This window comes from Thamnophis sirtalis, unplaced genomic scaffold (genome assembly GCF_051295495.1).
Source record: "Thamnophis sirtalis isolate CommonGarterSnake01/CBP01778 unplaced genomic scaffold, rThaSir2_p1.2 scaffold_3, whole genome shotgun sequence".
Classification (NCBI taxonomy): Eukaryota; Metazoa; Chordata; class Lepidosauria; order Squamata; family Natricidae; genus Thamnophis; species Thamnophis sirtalis.
Genome location: NW_028261383.1, coordinates 14,754,394 through 14,774,472, shown reverse-complemented (window position 1 = coordinate 14,774,472; position 20,079 = coordinate 14,754,394). Strand labels below are relative to the sequence as shown.

Sequence of the window (20,079 nt, the reverse complement as noted above, 5' to 3'; positions counted from 1 at the left end):
GCACTTAGACAATTTGGCATACAGGTTGGCGGCACGGAGTTTTTTCAAAACAGTGCGCACCAGATTGACGTGGTGGTCGTAAGAGCGGGTATAAATGAGGATATCGTCCAGATATACGATAACGCCCTTATAGAGATGATCGTGCAGGATCTCATTAATAAATTGCATGAACACAGCAGGAGCCCCCTGTAGGCCAAAAGGCATAACCCGGAACTGGAAACAACCAAGAGGGCAGTTGAATGCGGTCTTCCATTCGTCCCCTTCCTTAATGCGTACTCTATAGTAAGCTTCTCGCAGGTCCAATTTTGTGAAGATGCGGCCCTTCCCCAGTTGCGCCAACAAGTCCTTCATCAATGGGAGTGGGTAGAGGTTTTGAGTACAGATCGCGTTAAGGTTGCGAAAGTCACAGCATAAACGAAGAGACCCATCTTTCTTTTCACGAAACAGTACAGGGGCAGCCACTTTGGGTCGGGCCGGTTCAATGAAACCACGTTTCAAATTTTTGTCAATGAAAGAACGCATCTCCTCCATTTCCCTGGGAGACATGGAGTAAATGCGGGGTTTTGGGAGTTTGACCCCGGGCAAAATGTCAATGGAGCAATCAGTAGGCCTGTGGGGGGGTAGAATGTCCGAAGACTGCTCGCTGAAGACTTCCTTAAGATCCAAATATTCTTTCGGGATTTTCTCCTCTCCTGCAATCCTCTCCTGCCCTCTAGCGGCTACTTCAGGAACGTTAGTGACGTCAGGTTGGTCCGGAGAGCCCTCCCCCACTGGAGGCACCTTCGAGCGAACACGCAAGCGGCCTGTCCGCCAATTTATGTGAGGGTTCCACTTCCGGAGCCATGGGATGCCCAAAATGAGTGGCCTGTCCATGCCAGGCGCGACCACAAAAGAGATTAATTCAGTATGGGTACCCATTCTCATTTCCAAAGGCTCAGTAAAAAAATGGGCGGGCCCCCCCCCTGCAATCGATCCATCTATTTGGCAAAACACAATTGGGGTTTTCAAAGTGCGCAATTTGATGCCTAATTTTTCTACCATGGCTGGATTGATCATGGACCGGGAACAGCCGGAATCAAGTAAAGCTAGGAGGGTGGCAGGTGTCCCCTCAGGAGGAACTTTTAATTCAATAGGGATTAGAAGGGGTCCCTTGTTTGAACTCACCCAGTGAGGCGATGTGTCGTCATCAGAGTCCTCAGAAGAAGAGGAGTTAGCATCTGCGTCATCCTTTAATGGCTGGGCAAAAGGAGGGGGGTTGGTTTCCCCAGCGAAAGCCGTTTCCTTCTTCTTCTTTTCAGAGCCTCTGGCAGGCTTTTCTTCACATCTGGGAGGGGGTTGGGCAGAGAGGGGCAATTTAGCCCGACATTCGGGGGCGGTGTGCCCAAGCTTGCCACAGCGAAAGCATGTTAAAGGTCTGGAGGAGCCAGAAGGGGGCCCTCTCGCGTCGCCTCGTCGTTTGGAAAGCGATTGAGTAGTAGGAGGGGGGAGGGACTTGGCAGCCCTCTCTTTCCGCTTCCTTCTTTCTTCTGTGGCATAACGCAGACGGATTAAGTCAAGCTCGGCGTCTGCAGCATGCTCAAACCAAGTGATTAAACGTCTCGGCAGGTTACGATTGACACATTGTTGATAAATGTCTGCGTTCAACCCTTCAGCAAATCTGTCCAGAAGCGCATCCTCCCCCCAGCCTCTCATGTATTGGGAAAGACACTGAAATTCCTGGATGTATTGGGCGACAGGTCTATCGTCTTGGTCGAAGGTTAAAAACTTCAATTTGTTCCGCTTTTCAGTTAACGGGTCATCAAAACGTTGGCGGAAAGCCTCCATAAAACGGTTGAAATTCCCCAAGAGGGGAGAGCCAGACATATGCAACGCAGTCGACCATGTAGCCGCCTCACCATCCAAAGATAAAAGAACCATTCTGACCCTGAAAGTGTCAGATTCAAAGTCCCGGCCATAAATCTCCATGTAGTTAAACACTTGCATGAGAAAGGAGGGAAGGCTAGCAGAACTACCATTAAAACGCACAGGCAAGGGAGGGATTTTAGCCATTCGACGTCTTCGGGGGGGAGGCTGGGGGGGAGGTCCTCTTTGATCAGCAAAACCTCTAGCCGCAGGGGGTGACACGGGCCGAGGGGGGGGCGGGGGAGAATCCTGGCGTGGGTAATGTTGCCAATTTCTCCAGTCTCTTTCCTCCTCCCCCCTTCTCTCCTCCAAAAATGTTTGACCCCAATAATCAGGTAATTCACTCCGCTGGGGTTTTCTCATGGGCCCCTGGTGCTGATAACTCCTCCATTCTCCTTCATCGCCCCCTCTTCTTTCCCCACAGTACCTTTGGCCCCAATAGTCAGGGAACTCATTCGCCTGAGGTTTTCTCACGGCACCTGGCTCCAGCGAAGTTTGTTGAGGTGGTCTTTGGGTGAGCCCAGCATTCCAGCTTGTCTCTATCTCTCTTTGCCCCACTGAAGTTGACCAACGGGGTGGGGGGGAAGGTTCAGGCTGACTGGAAATTTGCAGTTGAAATAAATCTTCGTGCAAAGGTCGGTCAGACGGGCTGGGCTGGTGTAAAGAAAGGTCGGGAGGTCCTAGTTCACTGGAATCCACCCCTCCAACGGCGCCCTCCTCCTCTCTGGTCGGAGAAGACATTATTTCCCTTCTCGGTAGACGTAAATCTCCTGGAAAGGGATATTTTCAGATTCTGCTTCTTGTCACGCCCCACTCCACTCCATAATTAGGAAAGAAGACTAAGAGACTCCATGGGTTGGAAATCCAAAGTACTTTTACTAATTATAAATGGTAAGCGAGCAGTAGTGAAGCAGAATCTGAATAATATGGCGCGAAAGCAATTGATATATAGGAAAGCCCGTTCCCCCCCCTTAGGATCAAAGCTCCAGTCCAATCATAAGTCCTTCAAATGTCAGGTGTGAGATAACTTCAAAAAGACAGGCCAAAGATGGAATGTGAAGGCCGTTGATGCAGGCGGGAAACACATACGCATGCGTAATCCCAACGACTGGTACATCCTAGAACATTCCTCCAGCACCTCCATTAACCCCTCCCAAATCCACGCCCCCCCCTCCCGTTTCATGGCAGCTGAAGCAACAGCAAAGCAGAAGCTGACACTGGGTCTGGATGGCACAGTCTTATGTGGATTCAGCTACTTTCTTCAAGACTGATTATAATAAATGTTGATAGGGAATGAGAGGACCAGCCCACAGATGTTTTCAAAGTCTTTTTTCAATTAAAAAAATGAAAAAAGTTTCTTTAACTTCTTCAGAAATTTTTAAAGATCTAAGGGGGGGAAATCATGGAAAAAAAGACTGACACTTCAAAACAGGGAAGATAATGAATGAATTTTCAAGGTAGAGAATAAAGGGCCAAAAAGTCTTGTTTCTGACTTATTACATTGCAATAAATGTCCCAAAAGTGCTTTTTTAAAGAGGCAACTGGACTTTCTGGTTTTTCTTTGAAGACGTTTCACTTCTCATCCCAAAAACTTCAGAGCTGAAGAAGTTTCTTGAATGAGAAGTGAAACATCTTCAAAGAAAAACCAGAAAGTCCAGTTGCCTCTTTAAAAAGCACCTCTGGGACATCCATGACCTGGATGACTGAGAATCTCCATAGATATCACAACTGTAGACCTCACAGCCCTCTGTATGTGTCAGCACCTCTTCATTGGATAATCAGGAAAGAAAACCACAAGACTCCGTTGATAGAAATCAAGTGTACTTTTACTAATTATAAATGAACAGAAGCGTAGCAAAGCGAAGTCTGATTATTTAGGCGTGAAAGCAAATGATATATTGTATAACCCATTCCCCACCACTTGGCATCCCATGCACAGTCCAATCATAATTCTCCCAAGTGTCAGGTGCGAGATAACTTCGAAAGGCATCACCAAGATGGAATGTCGGTGCCGTTGGCCTTGGCGGGAAACCTCCTCCGCGTGCGCAGTAAGACGGGGAGTAGAAACTCCAGAATCTTCCTCCAGCACAACAGTCCCCTCCCAAATACCATGCCCTCCCTCCCCGTTTCAATGGCAGCCGAAGCAGCAGCAAAGCAGAGGCTGACAGTATGTTTAGTGAAATAATAAACTTCAAAATATAAACTTTCTCAATATATAACACAGATATAGAAGAACGACAGAGAGACCATCAAGAAAAAAAAATCTTTCTCCTATTAAACAAATGGTACAGTCCACAGGCTGTCATGTTCCTGCTCTTAGTCAACTCTCATCCAATATGGATATTTCTAGAAAATATGGGGAAATAAAATTTTATTCCAGTCACAAGCAATTTTGAAATCAGCTCCAATCAGGATTCATACATGGAGATGCAATAAAAAGAAAATCCCAAATAGGCCCAACCAATGTTAAATTAGATAGGCTCAAGTGTACTGATTACTTCCTTGCCATTAGAAGACAGGCAGCTCTAGAGTTAAGTGTCACCAATCTAGAATGTCACCAAACTAACTCTGTGTGACCTTCCCCAATGTTCTCTGGAGACAAGTCACTATACTGAAGGAAAAGCAGGAATCATTATCTGGGTATTGAACAGCATCACTTTCTGGACAAGACCTGACAGGAAGGATCACAACCATTAAAGGACAGGGTCCTCAGGGCAGGATTTGTGATTTTTTTTACTAATATGTTTCTCTCCAGCTACTCCTATGCGAATGGAGAAATTTATGATCCCCAGAGAAGAAATTGCTTCTTGCTGTAATTTTCAAAATGCTGCTCTTTGAGACCTCTTCTGTCTTTGAGGTAAACATCAGACTGAAACAACATGGAAGGTGTCTTGCATCAGAAAAAGATAAATGCCTCAGTCACACTCATTGTGGCACAGGTTGTGGGACAGGCAGGAGCTGTGCTCTTGAATATACTTTCTCTTCCACGTGAATCTTAGTTCGTTTCTGTCTGAATCAGGAAAGCCACGAAAATTTCTATATTGAGAAGATACTTTGAATTCGTCTAATTCCTCTTGTTCTTTTTTTTTTGAAACAGGGAGGGAATTGATTCAGCCCCATAAATTATGGATGTTCTGCTTCTGCCTTTGATCCTGCTGGTGTCCCAGCCAGTCACTGTGAAGCTTAGAATGAAGTGTCCAATGAATTTTGAGCAACAGGATGGAGAAAAACCATGGAGCTATTACAGACCTGGAGACCATCTCATTAGTATCATCACCACTGGGACAAAAATATTGTATAAAACAACATTGCCTTTCAACACAACTCCTCGTTATCACTTTGACTTGTAAGTCATTCAGTGTGATGGAGTTGCATTCCCTCTATTTGCAGTTCTAACACTCTCATTCTTTTCTTCTTATTTCACTCATGCCTGCGTTATAGACCTGACTAATTTCTTGAATAATTTTGATTTTTATTGCTTCTCTTTTGTTTTATTTTGCGAAAAAAATAAATCTCAAATCCAAAAATGGGACAGAAAAAAACTGCTGAAAATATCCAAATTCTATAACTTTCCTGGTCTAATACTGTATTATGACTTGAATGCCAACTTTTGTTTAAAGTAGTATTGAATCGGTTGTAGTTGCCTCTGCCTATGCCATTCCCATTGTTTTATAACCTCTCATTCATATTCAATGAATGATCTTTATAGGAACAGAGAATGGCTTGATTTTAGAATTGCTTTTCTAGAACACATATGAAATAGCCTCTTCGTATTTTGATGGTTCTACTTTAATAATTGAATGGTTTTGAATCCTGGTTACTCAGAAGATGAATGCTGCAAATAATGGTTTATTTGTGATTCTTACCCTTATAATCTCCCTCTCAAAATGAAATGGTGATGGGTGACTGTCACTTGTATTTGATTTTGGATCAGTGTTGGCTTAAAACTCAGAAGGCTTGTGAAGACAAAATGATTAAATTGGAAAAGGATTTTGTAATTGTTATTAATGACAATGCTAACATGAATATTCTTTATTTTAGTATATCTTTTGATAGCTTTAGAACACTACGCTACATTTTTAATATTCAAGTGGTCAACAATAATTCCAGGCATCTGCAAAATCTTACACTTGGCTACAACATCCATGACAACTATTTGAACACGCTTCTGAGTTCAGATGCCTTGATGGACATGTTGTCTCCTGGAGAAGCCAATATTCCCAACTACAGCTGTGGAAGGAAGGACAACATTTTGGCTCTTATTGATGCAGCTGCTGATGACATCTCTATCCAGATGTCAACATTAGGAGACACCTACAAAGTTCCTCAGGTTTGTAAGTTTATGTTTATTTTTTTTTTTTTTTTGTAATTTGAATGAGTTGGTGGGTTGATATGTGATAGATCCAACCATATTTTCATATGGTTTTCACCAAGCCCATTGTAGGTGTCACAGTTAGGAATTTGGATCCACGCTGTTTAGGACGCAAAGATCAGAGCAGTGACATCAACTCGTGATGTCATCATCATCATCATTACTTTGGGTCTTTTGATTCATACTTGGGAAGGTTCTGTATTCAATCAAAGGGTCTTCTGTACAAAAGGAAAGTGTAACAGAGATGGGAAATTGTGTACATAATCTTAACAAAAATAACATTTTCAATGGTAAACAAATCTCAGATTCAGGGATAGAATTCAAATTAATTATCTTACCTATAGCTGATAATATACCAAGAATTTATGATAGATTATCAGATATCATACGATAATATGACTTATGAACTTGTAGGGAGTATTATCATTAATCAACTATTTTATTTTTAAAAAATTACAAGCATAGTAGCATGACAAATATTTTTTATCATGAAATGTTCACGATGAAATTCATCATAAATAGCTATAAAAAGAGCAATAAAGCCACTATGAAAGATTTTCTGCCAGCTGAAGTATTCAAAAAATATATCCCTAATGGTGGTATAAGGGATGCAGTTTTGAAATGGAGATGAGCACTGCAACCTAGAGTTGAGAATGACTAGCACACATCTTTGAGGGGAATCTTTACCTTTACCTTTAATGGTGGTATAATCTATTGGCAGATTGATTTACACATATTAATGATTCTTACCAGAGGTGGGTGGCTCCCGATTTGGCCCAGTTTGGTAGTAGCGGTGATGGGAGGCCCCGCCCAACCACCGGGATGCTTGTGCGCATGCAGAAGGCTGTTTGAGCTAATAGAAATTGTGGCTAAACTAGTATATGCTAGAATCCTCTTGAGAAGACTGAGAGTGAATAGATGAAGAAAGACATTCTTGCTGAAGAACAAGAAGGCTTTCTAAACAGAGTTTTATTTGACCAAGAGCCCTTAGGTTGCCATCCTCAACAAAACTAAACCTATGTGGAGGGAAGCATGCATGAGTTACTTTAAAATTCTGTCTTAGACCCAGTGCCCAATTATTGGTGTTACATTAAATCTATGGAAACTGACAAACTTCCAAAAATCTGTCTTTTAGAAGAGACAAAATTGGTTGATGGCAATATTATTTATTTTCAAACAGACAGATCGATCAATCGATCGATCGATAGATAGATAAACAGATATACAGAGAGAGAGGGGGGAGAGACAGAGAGAGGGACAGGGAGACAGAGAGAGAGAGAGAGAGAGAGGGAGGGAGGGAGGGAGGCAGGGGAGAGAGAGGGGGGGAAGAGAGGTATTAAAAAGTAATTACAGGTCCATAGGTCTAATAAACATTGTGGTCAAAATACATGTTAGGAACCTTTTGAATAATATGAGAGGAGGTAGATAAACAAAGAATTTATTGTTGGAAAACAAGCGAGCTTTAGACAGAGTTTTGCCTGACCAAGAGCCCTCAGCATGTAGTCTTCAGCAAAACTAAGTTTACATTAGTATTACATTAAACCTATGGAAACTGTCAGTCTTCCCTGAGAGAGAGAGAGAGAGAGAGAGAGAGAGAGAAAGAGAGAACACATCTATTAATTAAATGTCAGCTATATAAAATAAATATGTGAATCTTGGACCCCATATTAGATAAATGACCTATTTGGATCCTTATATTAAAGCAACATATATCCTGTTTAGTCAAAATTATCAAAATACATTCAATATGGTTCTTTGTTTGAACAAAACATTTTAATTGACTTATGGACCTGTGTGTCTGATGCCATAAGTTGTGATACAGAAATATCATTGGCATTCTTTATTCTTATTCTTTTAAACTTAGGGTTTTATACTATTGTTATATACAGTCTGAATAATAATGGTATATATTTTTTAAAATTCTTTATTTTCATATGGGTTAATGATTAATCAACAATAAACTATTCTAGTAAGTTCATGAGAGCCAAGCTGGATTTGTTTAAAGCTAAAACATTTTGGAACTGATCTGACCCCAAATATAACACAGAATTCTTCCTTGCTTTTTCAGATCAATTTTGAATTATTTTCAGATTCGCTGCATGATAAAAGTCAATTGCCCTTTTATCACCAGCTTTATCCCAGAAAAGGGATCCTCTACCCAGGAATTGTCCAAGTGCTCTTCCATTTCAGATGGACCCTGGTTGGTCTCTTTGCTTCAGACACAGAAAATGGAGAGAATTTCATGAGGACTTTTACTCCTTTGCTTGTCAAGAGTGGAATCTGTGTTGTTATATCACAATATTTCTCAACAACCCAACTTATAGCAATCCACAGCAATGCCCTCTCTAAGTGGAGACAAGTCAATGTCTACATTCACTACATAGAATATGGTGCTGCTTTGGAAAGAATTCTTCCTTTTCACTTAATACTTAGGCGTTTGCCAGGACCCATTGAAGGGAAAGTCTGGATCACAACACTCATCGGACTACATCCACTGAGAGACCACAGTGCCCTTAAATACGTGAATAGTATCTGGACTGTTGAGTTTGAGAGAAAAAAGCAGCCAATAAAGGATGCTTTTATAAACGGTTTCTTTCTGGATCCACCCTCTGGGCATCAGTCATATGTCTGTTCTTTTTCAAAACATGTCTTTTCCGTCAAAGGTCGGAAAAGATGCACTGAGAAATCACCACTGGAGACCCAAGAGAAAAAGAGCATGGCATGGGCCATGAATTTCCACCATTATTACAGTGCCATTAAGACTCTGGCCGCTGCCTTGAATGCTGCATATTCCTCCAGATTCAGGAGTAGACAGAAGGATGGCAAAGGGAATTTGAGGGCTCCAAGGCTGCAGCCATGGGAGGTATGGAGTCCCAACAAGGATTTAGTTCCTTTGGTAAAGGAATTCAAAATAAAAAGATGGAAACAATATCAACCTACTTGTGTTATAGGACTCCAACAAGTTTGATCAATCTAATCATTCAGGCAATAATGTTCACAAAAATGGGAACTATGGCAGATTTGATATTAAAGATTGCTAATATTTAAATGATGTGTGCATTTTAAAATAAATTCCTATATGTATGGATTTGTGATTAGCATCATATAGAGCCGAGGTGGCACAGTGGTTAGGGTGTAGTACTGCAGGCCACTTCAGGTGACTGTTATCTGCAGTTCAGCGGTTCTAATCTCACCGGCTCAAGGTTGACTCAGCCTTCCATCCTTCCGAGGTGGGTAAAATGAGGACCCAGACTGTGGGGGCGATATGCTGACTCTGTAAACCGCTTAGAGAGGGCTGAAAGCCCTATGAAGCGGTATATAAGTCTAACTGCTATTGCTATTGCTATCATAAAATTTTACCTTCATAAATCTGAGGGATTCCCTTAGATCATCTAGCGCAACATCTCCTCTCTGCAGGAATCCCAGTTAAATCTCTTCTGACTGATGGCTGCTCGGCCTTTGCATTAAGAAAATCAGTGAAGAGATGGCTGCATTTCTCTGCTTCTCTGGCTGAACACTAAAACTCCTTTTAAGTTTCCCTCCTCTCTTATTCAGAATCTTCTCTACTGTAAATGAATTCATTTCTCCATGCCTATTGTCTAGAATAATATTAAACAGATCTTAAGTGTTTGTGTAACATCTTTCAGTTATTCTCCATCACTATTAGTTGGAAAATCAATCAATCAATTAATTAATCAATCAAAATACCTCTGGAAGGGACCTTGGAGGTCTTCTACGAGACCGTCTTCTGCCACATACCTCCCAGCGTCCAATAAGATCACACAGGATGGGCCTTCTCCGGTGCCGTCGACTAGACAATGTCTGGCAGCTCCTAGGGGGAGGGCCTTCTCTGTAGCTGCCCCGGCCCTATGGAATGATCTACCCCCAGAGATTGATTTGGTTTGGTTTTATTAGTTTTGTATGCCGCCCACTCCCGAAGGACTCCGGGCGGCTTACAATAAAAAAGGGAAAGGGGATAAATAAGACAATACAACAATTTAAGATCCAGACCCTCCCCACTCTCTTGGCCTTCCAAAAGTCTATTAAGACCTGGCTATTCTGGCAGGCCTGGGGCTGTTGACCTCTTGAATGAGGTCCAGCCCCACTAAGGTTGAGTGCATGTTGTGTCTTTTTAACTTGCTTTGTCTTTCTATTTTAATTTTTTTAGTATTCTTTTAAAATTGTTTTTATGTAAGCTGCCCGGATTCCTTCGGGATTGGGCGGCATATAAATTCATTAAACTTTGAAACTTTGAACTTTTGAAATTTCTAGTCCAACCCCATGGTCAATCAGAAGACCATATACAACCAAGGATTGCATTATCTTCTTTGGCTGTAGAGCCAAGGTGGCGCAGTGGTTAAATGCAGCACTGCAGGCTACTGCTAGATCAGCAGTTCAGCGGTTCAAATCCCACCGGCTCAGGGTTGACTCAGCCTTCCATCCTTCCGAGGTGGGTAAAATGAGGAACCAGATTGTTGGGGGCAATATGCTGACTCTCTGTAAACCGCTTAGAGAGGGCTGAAAGCCCTATGAAGCGGTATATAAGTCTACTGCTATTGTTGCCACACATTGCTGGATTATGTTTAAGTGATCATCCACTAGGCCTCCAAGGTCCCTCTCACAGTAACAGAAAAGATGTTCTTAGCACCCTTGTGATTTTTTGCTCTAGTAGACCAACATGGTTCTTCCCTCTGCCTTTCCTCAGGACTAAGACATTCACTTCCTGAGATGCCTATGGAGGCATTTGCCAAGTCACATTGGTTTTGTAATGAATTATTATTCTGAGATCATTTTCACAAATAGTTTTATCAAGTTTGATATTGTTCATCATTCTTCCTCTAGATTTCATTTTTCTTCTTCTATGTTGAAGACTTTGTACTTGTTTCTCTTTTAAATTCCATTCAGGGATTTTTCCCCAGCTCATTTTGATAAACATCTTTTCATATCTATTTCTAAATTATACATTTAGACACCAAATTTGCTATCAGCTACCTATGGGTAGCCCTTCAATTCCTTTTCATCAAAATCAATAATGATATTATCATGAAATTATATGATTATTATCAAACCAAATTAATATACTACTAATTCTAATTTATTATGATCATTGACCACTTTATGTTTTTAACAGTATGGGAAAAGTACAAGTGGAATGCTAATAAAAGATAAACATTATAGCTCCTATCTACAGCTTTGTTCTTATATGAGATAACACAGTTTGTTCTAGTTGCTAAATAAGATATTTTTCTACTGGATATTATTTATGTACTTTTCTCTATGAGGAAATCATAAAAATTTCTTTGGAAGCTTCATCTGTTTGAAAAGAATACAATTTTAAAGTCAGTTTTATCCACTTAGTTGTTATACCATTCATTATACCATCAATTCCTCTTTTAATTAGTTTCCTAATTATCACATCACAAATTAGTTCGTTAATCCCTTGCGATAATCAAATTATATCACCAGCACTCTCACAATATGTTAAAAATGGTAATCGGGGGGGGGGGAGCCCAGAACTGAATAATACGCAGAGAGAGAAACTCAGTCCATCCTAATTTGTGTGTCAAAAGAGTTGATGAGACATTTGTCCTTTCAGATATGCACAATTGCCTCACATCACGAGATGAGCAGCATATAAATTTGATGATAGATAAATAGATTAGATGGATGGATGGGTGCGTGGATGATAGATATTCTCTAAATGTTACCTAATCACTTATTGTTCCCATGGAGTTCATAAATGTTATGTTTATGGGATTTATTTGTGACCTGATTTAGAAAGTTTCCTATGATTGACATATTTTGTCAATCACAAAATATATATTTGACACAAAATTATATTATATTTTTTTCAAAACATATGTTGACAATATATAATTGACAAACTTTGCTGAAGTTTTCTTTTCCATTTTTTGAAGATAGCAACGTGTTCTCCCTACGAAGAATATTTGCAAGTTAGACAACTGTAAAAGAAAGATTCTGTTTAGAACAGACAAAAAGGGGATAAGTTACCAAATTTGTTGCTTTTGAAATTCTTTGATATCCCCATTTTAGTTCCATCCCTTTCTGGAGAAGAATGAGTTTTGCAATTTTTCCAAATACGAACTGTACTTGGACCAAAATGGAGATGTAAAGGCTGATATGAAGCTCATTAACTGGGTGTTTCTTCACAAGAAGAATCTCAGGAAAGACCACATCGTGACTTTTGAAAGACAGAGAATTATTATCAACCAATATCATATGTCATGGCTAAAGTTGCACAACAGGGTAGGAGAAATATTGATGTCTTTTCTCTACTTTCCAAAGGGTTCTGATCCATTTCATTGGGCTAAGCCTATGTACCCTGGATTAGTGTTGAAATGGAGAAACTGCATGAAATTAATAAGAGATGCCTTCATGTACCGGTGACTGCCAGGAGCACCATGTACCATTCCGGTACGGTGCTCCGGAGGGCCCACCTGCCTGCCCGTGCTCCTTACCGGTATTTGAAGTTTTCGGGGCTTCCGCCCACGGAGTGTACAGTGCCTGCACAATGCTCCGCCGAGCAGCTGGAGAGTCACAGGTGCTAAGTATGTATGCATGCACTGCGCACATGTATGCGCGCACTGCACATGTTCATATGGCGGACGCCCAGCACCGTTACACCGTACCAGTTACACTGAGGTCCAGAACCCACCACTGCTTCATTAATAGGGATTTTGGTTTGCTTCTTCCTTGTCCTCAAATACCCAACAAGAAGATACATTTGTTGACCAGTCCCTGGGTTTAGAATTGGACTGAGTCAGATGAAATTGAATCAAGAATGGTTTTGGTTATTGAGAAATTAGCTTTGGAATTAGGATTTACCTTGAACCGATTGGTGTCCCATGAAAGGGCAAGGAAAGATGTTTTTAAGCAACCCAGAACTCTGGGTAACCCAGAGTTGTTACCTATTACAATCTCTCACTCCTCTGAGATCGTGAAATAGGCCATCTGCTCCTATGAAGGAGGTCCAAGAAGTTTTGTTGACATGGTGTCAAAATGACTAGACTGCTGAGTGACAATGCCCTGACCCTGAAAATTGAAAATCGAAAACACAACTTTGACTCAGAGAAAAGCCTTTCCTGTTATCTGAAATAACAAAAGACAATTTAGAAGGAAATGCTGCTTAGATTTGGGCTTTGGCTTGTAAGAGGAGACTTCATCGAAAAACCCCTTGAATGCAATTGTTGATATTGTTAGCTTCCTTAACGTATTCGCGCGGGGGGGGGGGGAAAGGAGGCTCCAAATTTAATTAATAACAATTAATTTGTTCTTTTATGGCAGTTGTTACTTAAGTGTAGTTCTTCAACAGAAAGGACCTTGTCTTGGATACCTAGCTGAGCCTCAGACATTCTCTCACATGACTCATATGTGCTGCAGCAAAAGTTTCCTGATTTATACTTTATGAGGGACACGTTCCCATAACCTCACCTCTATCTCATAGTACTACAGTACTAGAAAGTGAGCAGTCACTTTTATTTCGAGAGCATGTCACCATGTCAAGATGGTTAGTGCTACCATAATTCAGAATTCATTGTTTTTCTACTTAGTCTCTTCCTCAGTCCAAATGTGTGGAAAAATGTCATCCTGGATTTGTCAAGCAGAAGCGAGAAGGAGAGCCATTTTGCTGTTACGACTGTGTTCCTTGTCCAGAGGGGACCATCTCCACTCAGGAAGGTGGGTGACACTGGAGGAAAGGACAGGCCTTGTGGAAGTGGATTCATCCAGAACAATTTTCACCAAAGTGAAAGTTAAAGGACAAAATGAAAAATCGTAAAGACCTTGATAGGGATTGGAAAATATGGCATTTTGGGCAAATTTTGCTACTGCCAAAGAAAATACTGATTCTGTTTATTAGTTTGGATCTGTCTTTCCATGTTTATTTTTCTAGAAACATTTAAGTTCTTTGAAACTGAGAGAATAGTCTTAGGACCATTTCCAGGAAGGATTATTGCAATGCTCTTTACATGGGCCTCCCCTTTTGGATCACTGGAAGCTATCACTGGTCCATAATGAGGTGCTGTGGACAATTATTGATGCACCTCATTGCATCAATATTACCGCTGGTCACAGTAATCATTCTAGATTATTTGCAGGACTATCTTTCTCTGCCAGTCAACTACATTTCAGAAGATAGGCATACTCTGAGTCCAGTACGGTACTAAGTACCATCTGGAAGGACTCCAATAAGCTGATTATTTATAACTGAGTATTTACTTCTAATAATCTGGGTTACTATGAAAATTCTGCAGATTACACAGGAAAGCAAAGAAAAGGTTTTAGGATTTTCCCCAATTTCATAGACCTTAGCTTTATATGGTTTAGAAAATAATGTTCTTGCTACCTTCATTCTGAGGAGATATTAAGAAATAATCTTGGAAAATGCTGCTGGTATCAGCTGTTGTCCCAAGAAGGTATTTCTTGAAATGTAAAGGACAGAATTTTAAGGAAGTATCGTCTTTTTATTTTCTCAGATACAGAAAAATGCACCAAGTGTCCAGATGATCAATATCCAAATGAGGACCGAGTTCAATGTACCCTCAAAGTAATAATCTTCTTGTCTTATAAAGAATATTTGAGCTTCATACTCAACTCTTTTGCCCTACTCCTGTTCCTAACTACAGGCCTTGTTTTAATCTTATTCATTAAATATCGAGAAACCCCCATTGTCAAAGCCAACAACCGGGACCTCTCTTACACCCTCCTGGTCTCCCTCCTGCTTTGCTTCTTGACCCCTCTTCTCTTTATTGGTCAACCAAGGAAAGCCACCTGCCTTCTCCGACAAACAGTGTTCAGCATCATTTTCTCAGTTGCCGTTTCTTCTCTCCTGGCCAAGACAATCACAGTGGTGCTGGCTTTCCTGGCCACAAAACCAGGAAACCAAGTGAAGAGATGGTTGAAGAAGAGCTGGGCCAACTACATTATCCTTTCTTCTGCTGCTATCCAAATTATCATCTGCTCCATCTGGCTTGGAGCTTCCCCCCCATTCCCTGACTCTGACTTTCAGTCCCAGCCTGGAGTGATCATCCTGCAATGCAATGAAGGATCTGTTGTCATGTTCTACACTACCCTCAGTTATCTGGGCTTCCTGGCTGCCATCTGCTTTACAGTGGCTTTCCTAGCCAGGAAACTGCCTGGAGCTTTCAATGAAACCAAACTGATCACCTTCAGCATGCTGGTCTTTTGCAGTGTCTGGGTGACCTTTGTGCCCACCTATCTGAGCACCAAAGGGAAATACATGGTGGCTGTTCAGGTCTTCTCCATCTTGTCCTCCAGTGCTGGTCTGTTGGGCTGTATCTTCATCCCCAAGTGCTACATTATCCTTCTGAGGCCAGACTTGAATACTAAGAAGCAGCTTATGACCAAAACAAATGCAAAAATGTGAAACTTAAGAATTCACCCTCTCAAAATTCTCAAAGAATCCAAACCTTGAATATGGTGCAAGATTTGGAAAAATTGAAGGCCAGTCAGAAAATAGTGTCCTCCAGCCTTTTCCAGCTAATTGGAAGATGGCCATTTAGCTCTTTGAGTAGTTGAATTATCATATCTATCTGTGCCCATAACTGAGCCCTGAAAATACCCTACCAAGATATTTTAAATGTGACATTTATACAGTGGGAATCGTGTTGATATATCACAAATAATTGTATAATTGCAGGGAGCTGTAAAAATGCCATTATTTTAGTTGTATGATAGTCTTGTTTGCAATTGGGGTTCTTTGTCATATTGGACCCACGATCTCAGGGTCATCAACCTAATATTGCTCATTATTATAAATTATTATAGAGATAGTGGTTGTGAAGAAGCATGTGATTTCTCCTCTTACAGATGGAAATGTGGACAGTGGTAGTGCTTACCTGTTCGTTCTGCTCAGTCATTGCATCTCTTTCTACGCATCCCTACAACACGTGAAGAGTGTGTGAAGCAGGACACAGAACGTTACGGACATACTTGTGGGATTTTGTAGGTGGCAAACAGGGCAGCAATCTCAGAGGAGGTGAGATTGCTGCCCTGTTTGTTGCCCCCTCCCTCCCTCTCTCAAATTACATTGTAACTCTTTTTAAAAATAGTCTCTCTTGTCCAATCATTAAAAGCATAAGTTGTAAGAGGATTTTTGTGGACATTTTATGAAAAAAGACACTAAGGGTGTTTCAGTCACCAATAAAGGTACATTGCCCTTTAATTCAGGTATGCCTTGACTGACACTTTTCACACTTATGACCTTGGCAGCATTTTAATATTCATTTTGATTTACATTCGGATGCTTGAAAACTGACTCATATTTATGAAGGTTGCAGTATCCCGGGGCCATGTGATCTCCTTTTGCAACCTTCTGACAAGCAAAGTCGATGGGGAAACCAGATTCACTTAACAACCATGTTATTAATTTAATAACCGTAGGGATTCCCTTAACAAATGTGGCAAGAAAAGTCATAAAATGAGGCAAAGCTCACCTAACAAATTTCTCACTCAGCCACCTACATTTTGCGCTCAATTGAGGTCATAAGTTGAGGATTACCTGTAAAAGAAATCAATGTGTCCATCTCAGCAAATTCTGTCCATTTCACCAACAAATTCCTCCATGGTGGGCAGTGCTGAATTTTTTTGAATCTTCCATGTGGAATAGAAAAAATGGCTGCTGCCAGTTTAGATTCAAAGTTGACAGTTGCTGCAGTCAACTGTCCCTGATCGGAATCTTTGTTCTGTTGCTAGGCAACTAACTTAACGGAACCTCCCTCCTGCTCTCCTTTCTCCTGGGCTATGACAAGTCAACACTTCAAGAGCCAAAATAACCAACAAAGGGGACAAAGGACAATCTTGGCTTGTCCCCTTCTAGATATCACATGATTTACTTAGATCACCATTAATCATAACTAGAGTCTTCTGACACTAAATTCCTTGAATAAAATTCTCAGCAAAGTGCATATCTTCCAGAACTTTAAGTAAAAAAGACCAATTCAAATCCCAGGTCCCCTCAAACTACCTTCTGGGTGGATGTGGGAAGAAATCAAGTCTCACCATCCACCACACTGAGGGCACTGCCACCCTCTCACCTACAGACCTCAAAGTCCACTCTTTATTTAACAAACCAAGAAACTTCAAAATATAGAGGATTTCAGTGTCTTAACATGAATAGGGAAGGACAACACAGAGATGTCAAGGGGAAAAAAACTTTCAATCCCTCCTTTAACTTTCTCTCTAATTATGCAATGATACAAGCTATCACTTTCCTGCCTTTTAGTCACCTCTCATCCAAACCCTGATTTTTCTGATCTGTTCTATTTGTAGAACAGATTGGAAATGAAATTTCACTTCAGATACAAGGAATTTTAAAATCTGCTCCAATTTAAGGTACAGAAACGAAGATTTAACATAAAAGAAAATCACAAACAGGCCTGGTTTTAACTTTAGACAGGGTTCAAGGGGCTGATTGCCTCCATAGCTCTGGATAACCTTGCCCAGGAGACTTTGGAGGAGATACCATCTTGAAGGACAGCAAAAGTTACCAGGTTGTTGATATATCTACATCCATTTCCTGGATGAGTCCTGAAAGGAAGGATAACAACTAGAGAACAGTTCCTCCAGGGATGTATCTGTGATTTTTTCCCCAGCTTCTCCTCTGCAAATGGGACCGAGAAGTAGTTTAGGATCCCAAGAGGAAAAGTTGTTTCTCAGTGTAATGATCACAATTCTGGGTTTGGCACATCCTCTGCTGCTCAAGTGATGTAAACATTAGACTGAGGCAACATGCAAAGGTCTTGCATCAGGAAAGAATATATGCATCAGATCACACTCTGTTGTGACACAAGTTTTGGGACAGGCAGGAGCTGTGCTTTTGAATGTAAATTTCTTTCCTTTCAAGATGAAAATCAGTTTGTCTCTGTGAATTGGGAAAGTCACTGGCCCTTCCATCTTGTAGAGTGTTTTGAATTATTCTCATTCTTCTTGTTCTTTCAACCCTATGAATTATGGGCCTCTTTCTTATGCTTCTGATGCTTCTGGTGTCACAGCAAGTCTTTGGGAAGCTTAGACTGAAGTGCCCACTGAGTTTGGAGGATCGAGATGAAAGCCACCCATGGAGCTATTATAGGCGAGGAGACCATCTCATTGGTGTAGTCCTTTGTGCAACAAGAATATCACGTGAAATGTTGCCTTTCAACATGGCTCCAAATAAAAAGTCTCACTCGTAAGTCATGAATGTGTGTGATGGAGTTGCCTTCCCTCCATTTACGGTTCTGTTCTTTTTATTTCTCTGACTCTTATGTTACAGGATCTGTCTAATTTCCTGAATGCTTTTGATTTTCACGGCTTCCCTCTTTTGTCTCCTTTTGCAGAAGAGACTCAAATCCAGAGATGGGGCAAGGGGAACGCCTGAAAGAAGTCCAGATTGTTTCCCCGTCCCTATCCAGGGCAGAGTTTATCAGTTGAATGCTAAATTTTCTTTAAAACAATGATTAAAAGAGCTGTAGTTTCCTCTGCCCTTTTCCATATGACATCTCACTGATAGCCATTCCCTGATTCTTATAGAAAAAGACAACAGGTTATTTGTAGAATTGCTTTTCCTGCCCACCTATGAAATTGCTTTTCCTGGCCACCTTCTTTTTATGGTGGTTCTACTCTAATGATTGAATTAGTCTGAAACCGAGTTATTGGAGAAACGAATATCAGCCCTACTATAAAACGATATATTTGTAACTTTTAACCCTGGTGGAGGTTAATCTCAATATCATCTTCTGAACAATAATAAAACAGGTGTATAGATCCAAAGAGAAATAAATCAACTTGAACATTATTTTACAGTAAGACATTTGATGAAATGCATAGAATCACCCGCTTCATTATGACTATTGAAGAGATCAGCAAGAATAGATGGTACCTGCAAAATTTCACCCTTGGCTACAACATCCAGAATGACTATTTTAACACAATTGGCACTTCAGAAGCTTTGCTGGACATGCTCTCTACTGGAGAGGCCAATGTTCCCAATTACAGCTGTGGAAGGAAGGACAACCTTTTGGCTCTTCTTGATGCAGCTGCCAGTGATATCTCCATCCAGATGTCAACCTTAGTAGGCACCTACAAAGTGGCACAGGTTTGTGTGTGTGTGTTTCTGTATCTGTTCAAGTGAATGGAACAATAGATCCAACCATTTTGTTTATGTTTTTTCATTTACTTTATTGTCATTGCATCTCGTACAATGAAATTAAACGTCATCTTCAATGTACATCATATATAAGAAATCTATAAAAATAAAACAAAAACACACATCCTTCACATTCTATACAATTGAATTGAATACCCCTGATACTGCATTAGTATAACACTATACAGTCGAATTCAATATAGTTACTGCTCTGAGATAGAAGCTGTTTGTCCTTGTTTTTATTATCCTGTACCATCTGCTATGAACTATGGTACGTAGTAGTTAAAAAATGAGATGGATCTTTAAGAATGTTTTGAACTTTCTTAAGGCTGCAGGAGCTATAAAGCTCTTCCAAAGAGGGGAGAACGCAACCAATGATCCTCCGGGCAATGGCGTTAACCCTCTGGAGCACTGTCCTATCTGCCACTGTGCAATTGGCAAACCATACACAGGTGCAGTAAGTTAAAATACTCTCTATGGTACAGCAGTAGAAGGTCACCACCAATTTTTCATTCAGTTGTTGTTTCCTGAGAAGTCTCAGGTAGTATATTCTCTGCTGGGCCCTTTTGACCAGTGCTGCAATGTGAATGCCCCAGGTCAGGTCCTCTTTTAAGATAACATCCCAAAACTGGCCACTTGC

The 20,079-nt window shown here is 40.8% G+C and overlaps 1 protein-coding gene across 1 annotated transcript in view; it reads left to right on the top strand.

The window, feature by feature from the left end:
* The first annotated feature begins 5,872 nt into the window (after positions 1-5,872).
* LOC148047259 (vomeronasal type-2 receptor 26-like) overlaps positions 5,873-20,079 on the top strand; it is a 33,887-nt gene continuing 19,680 nt past the window's right edge. Inside the window, exons 1-2 of the mRNA XM_087708013.1 lie at positions 5,873-6,232; positions 8,343-9,137. Of these exons, the coding sequence (XP_087564139.1) occupies positions 5,873-6,232; positions 8,343-9,137 (1,155 nt within the window). The remainder of the gene's footprint in view (positions 6,233-8,342; positions 9,138-20,079) is intronic.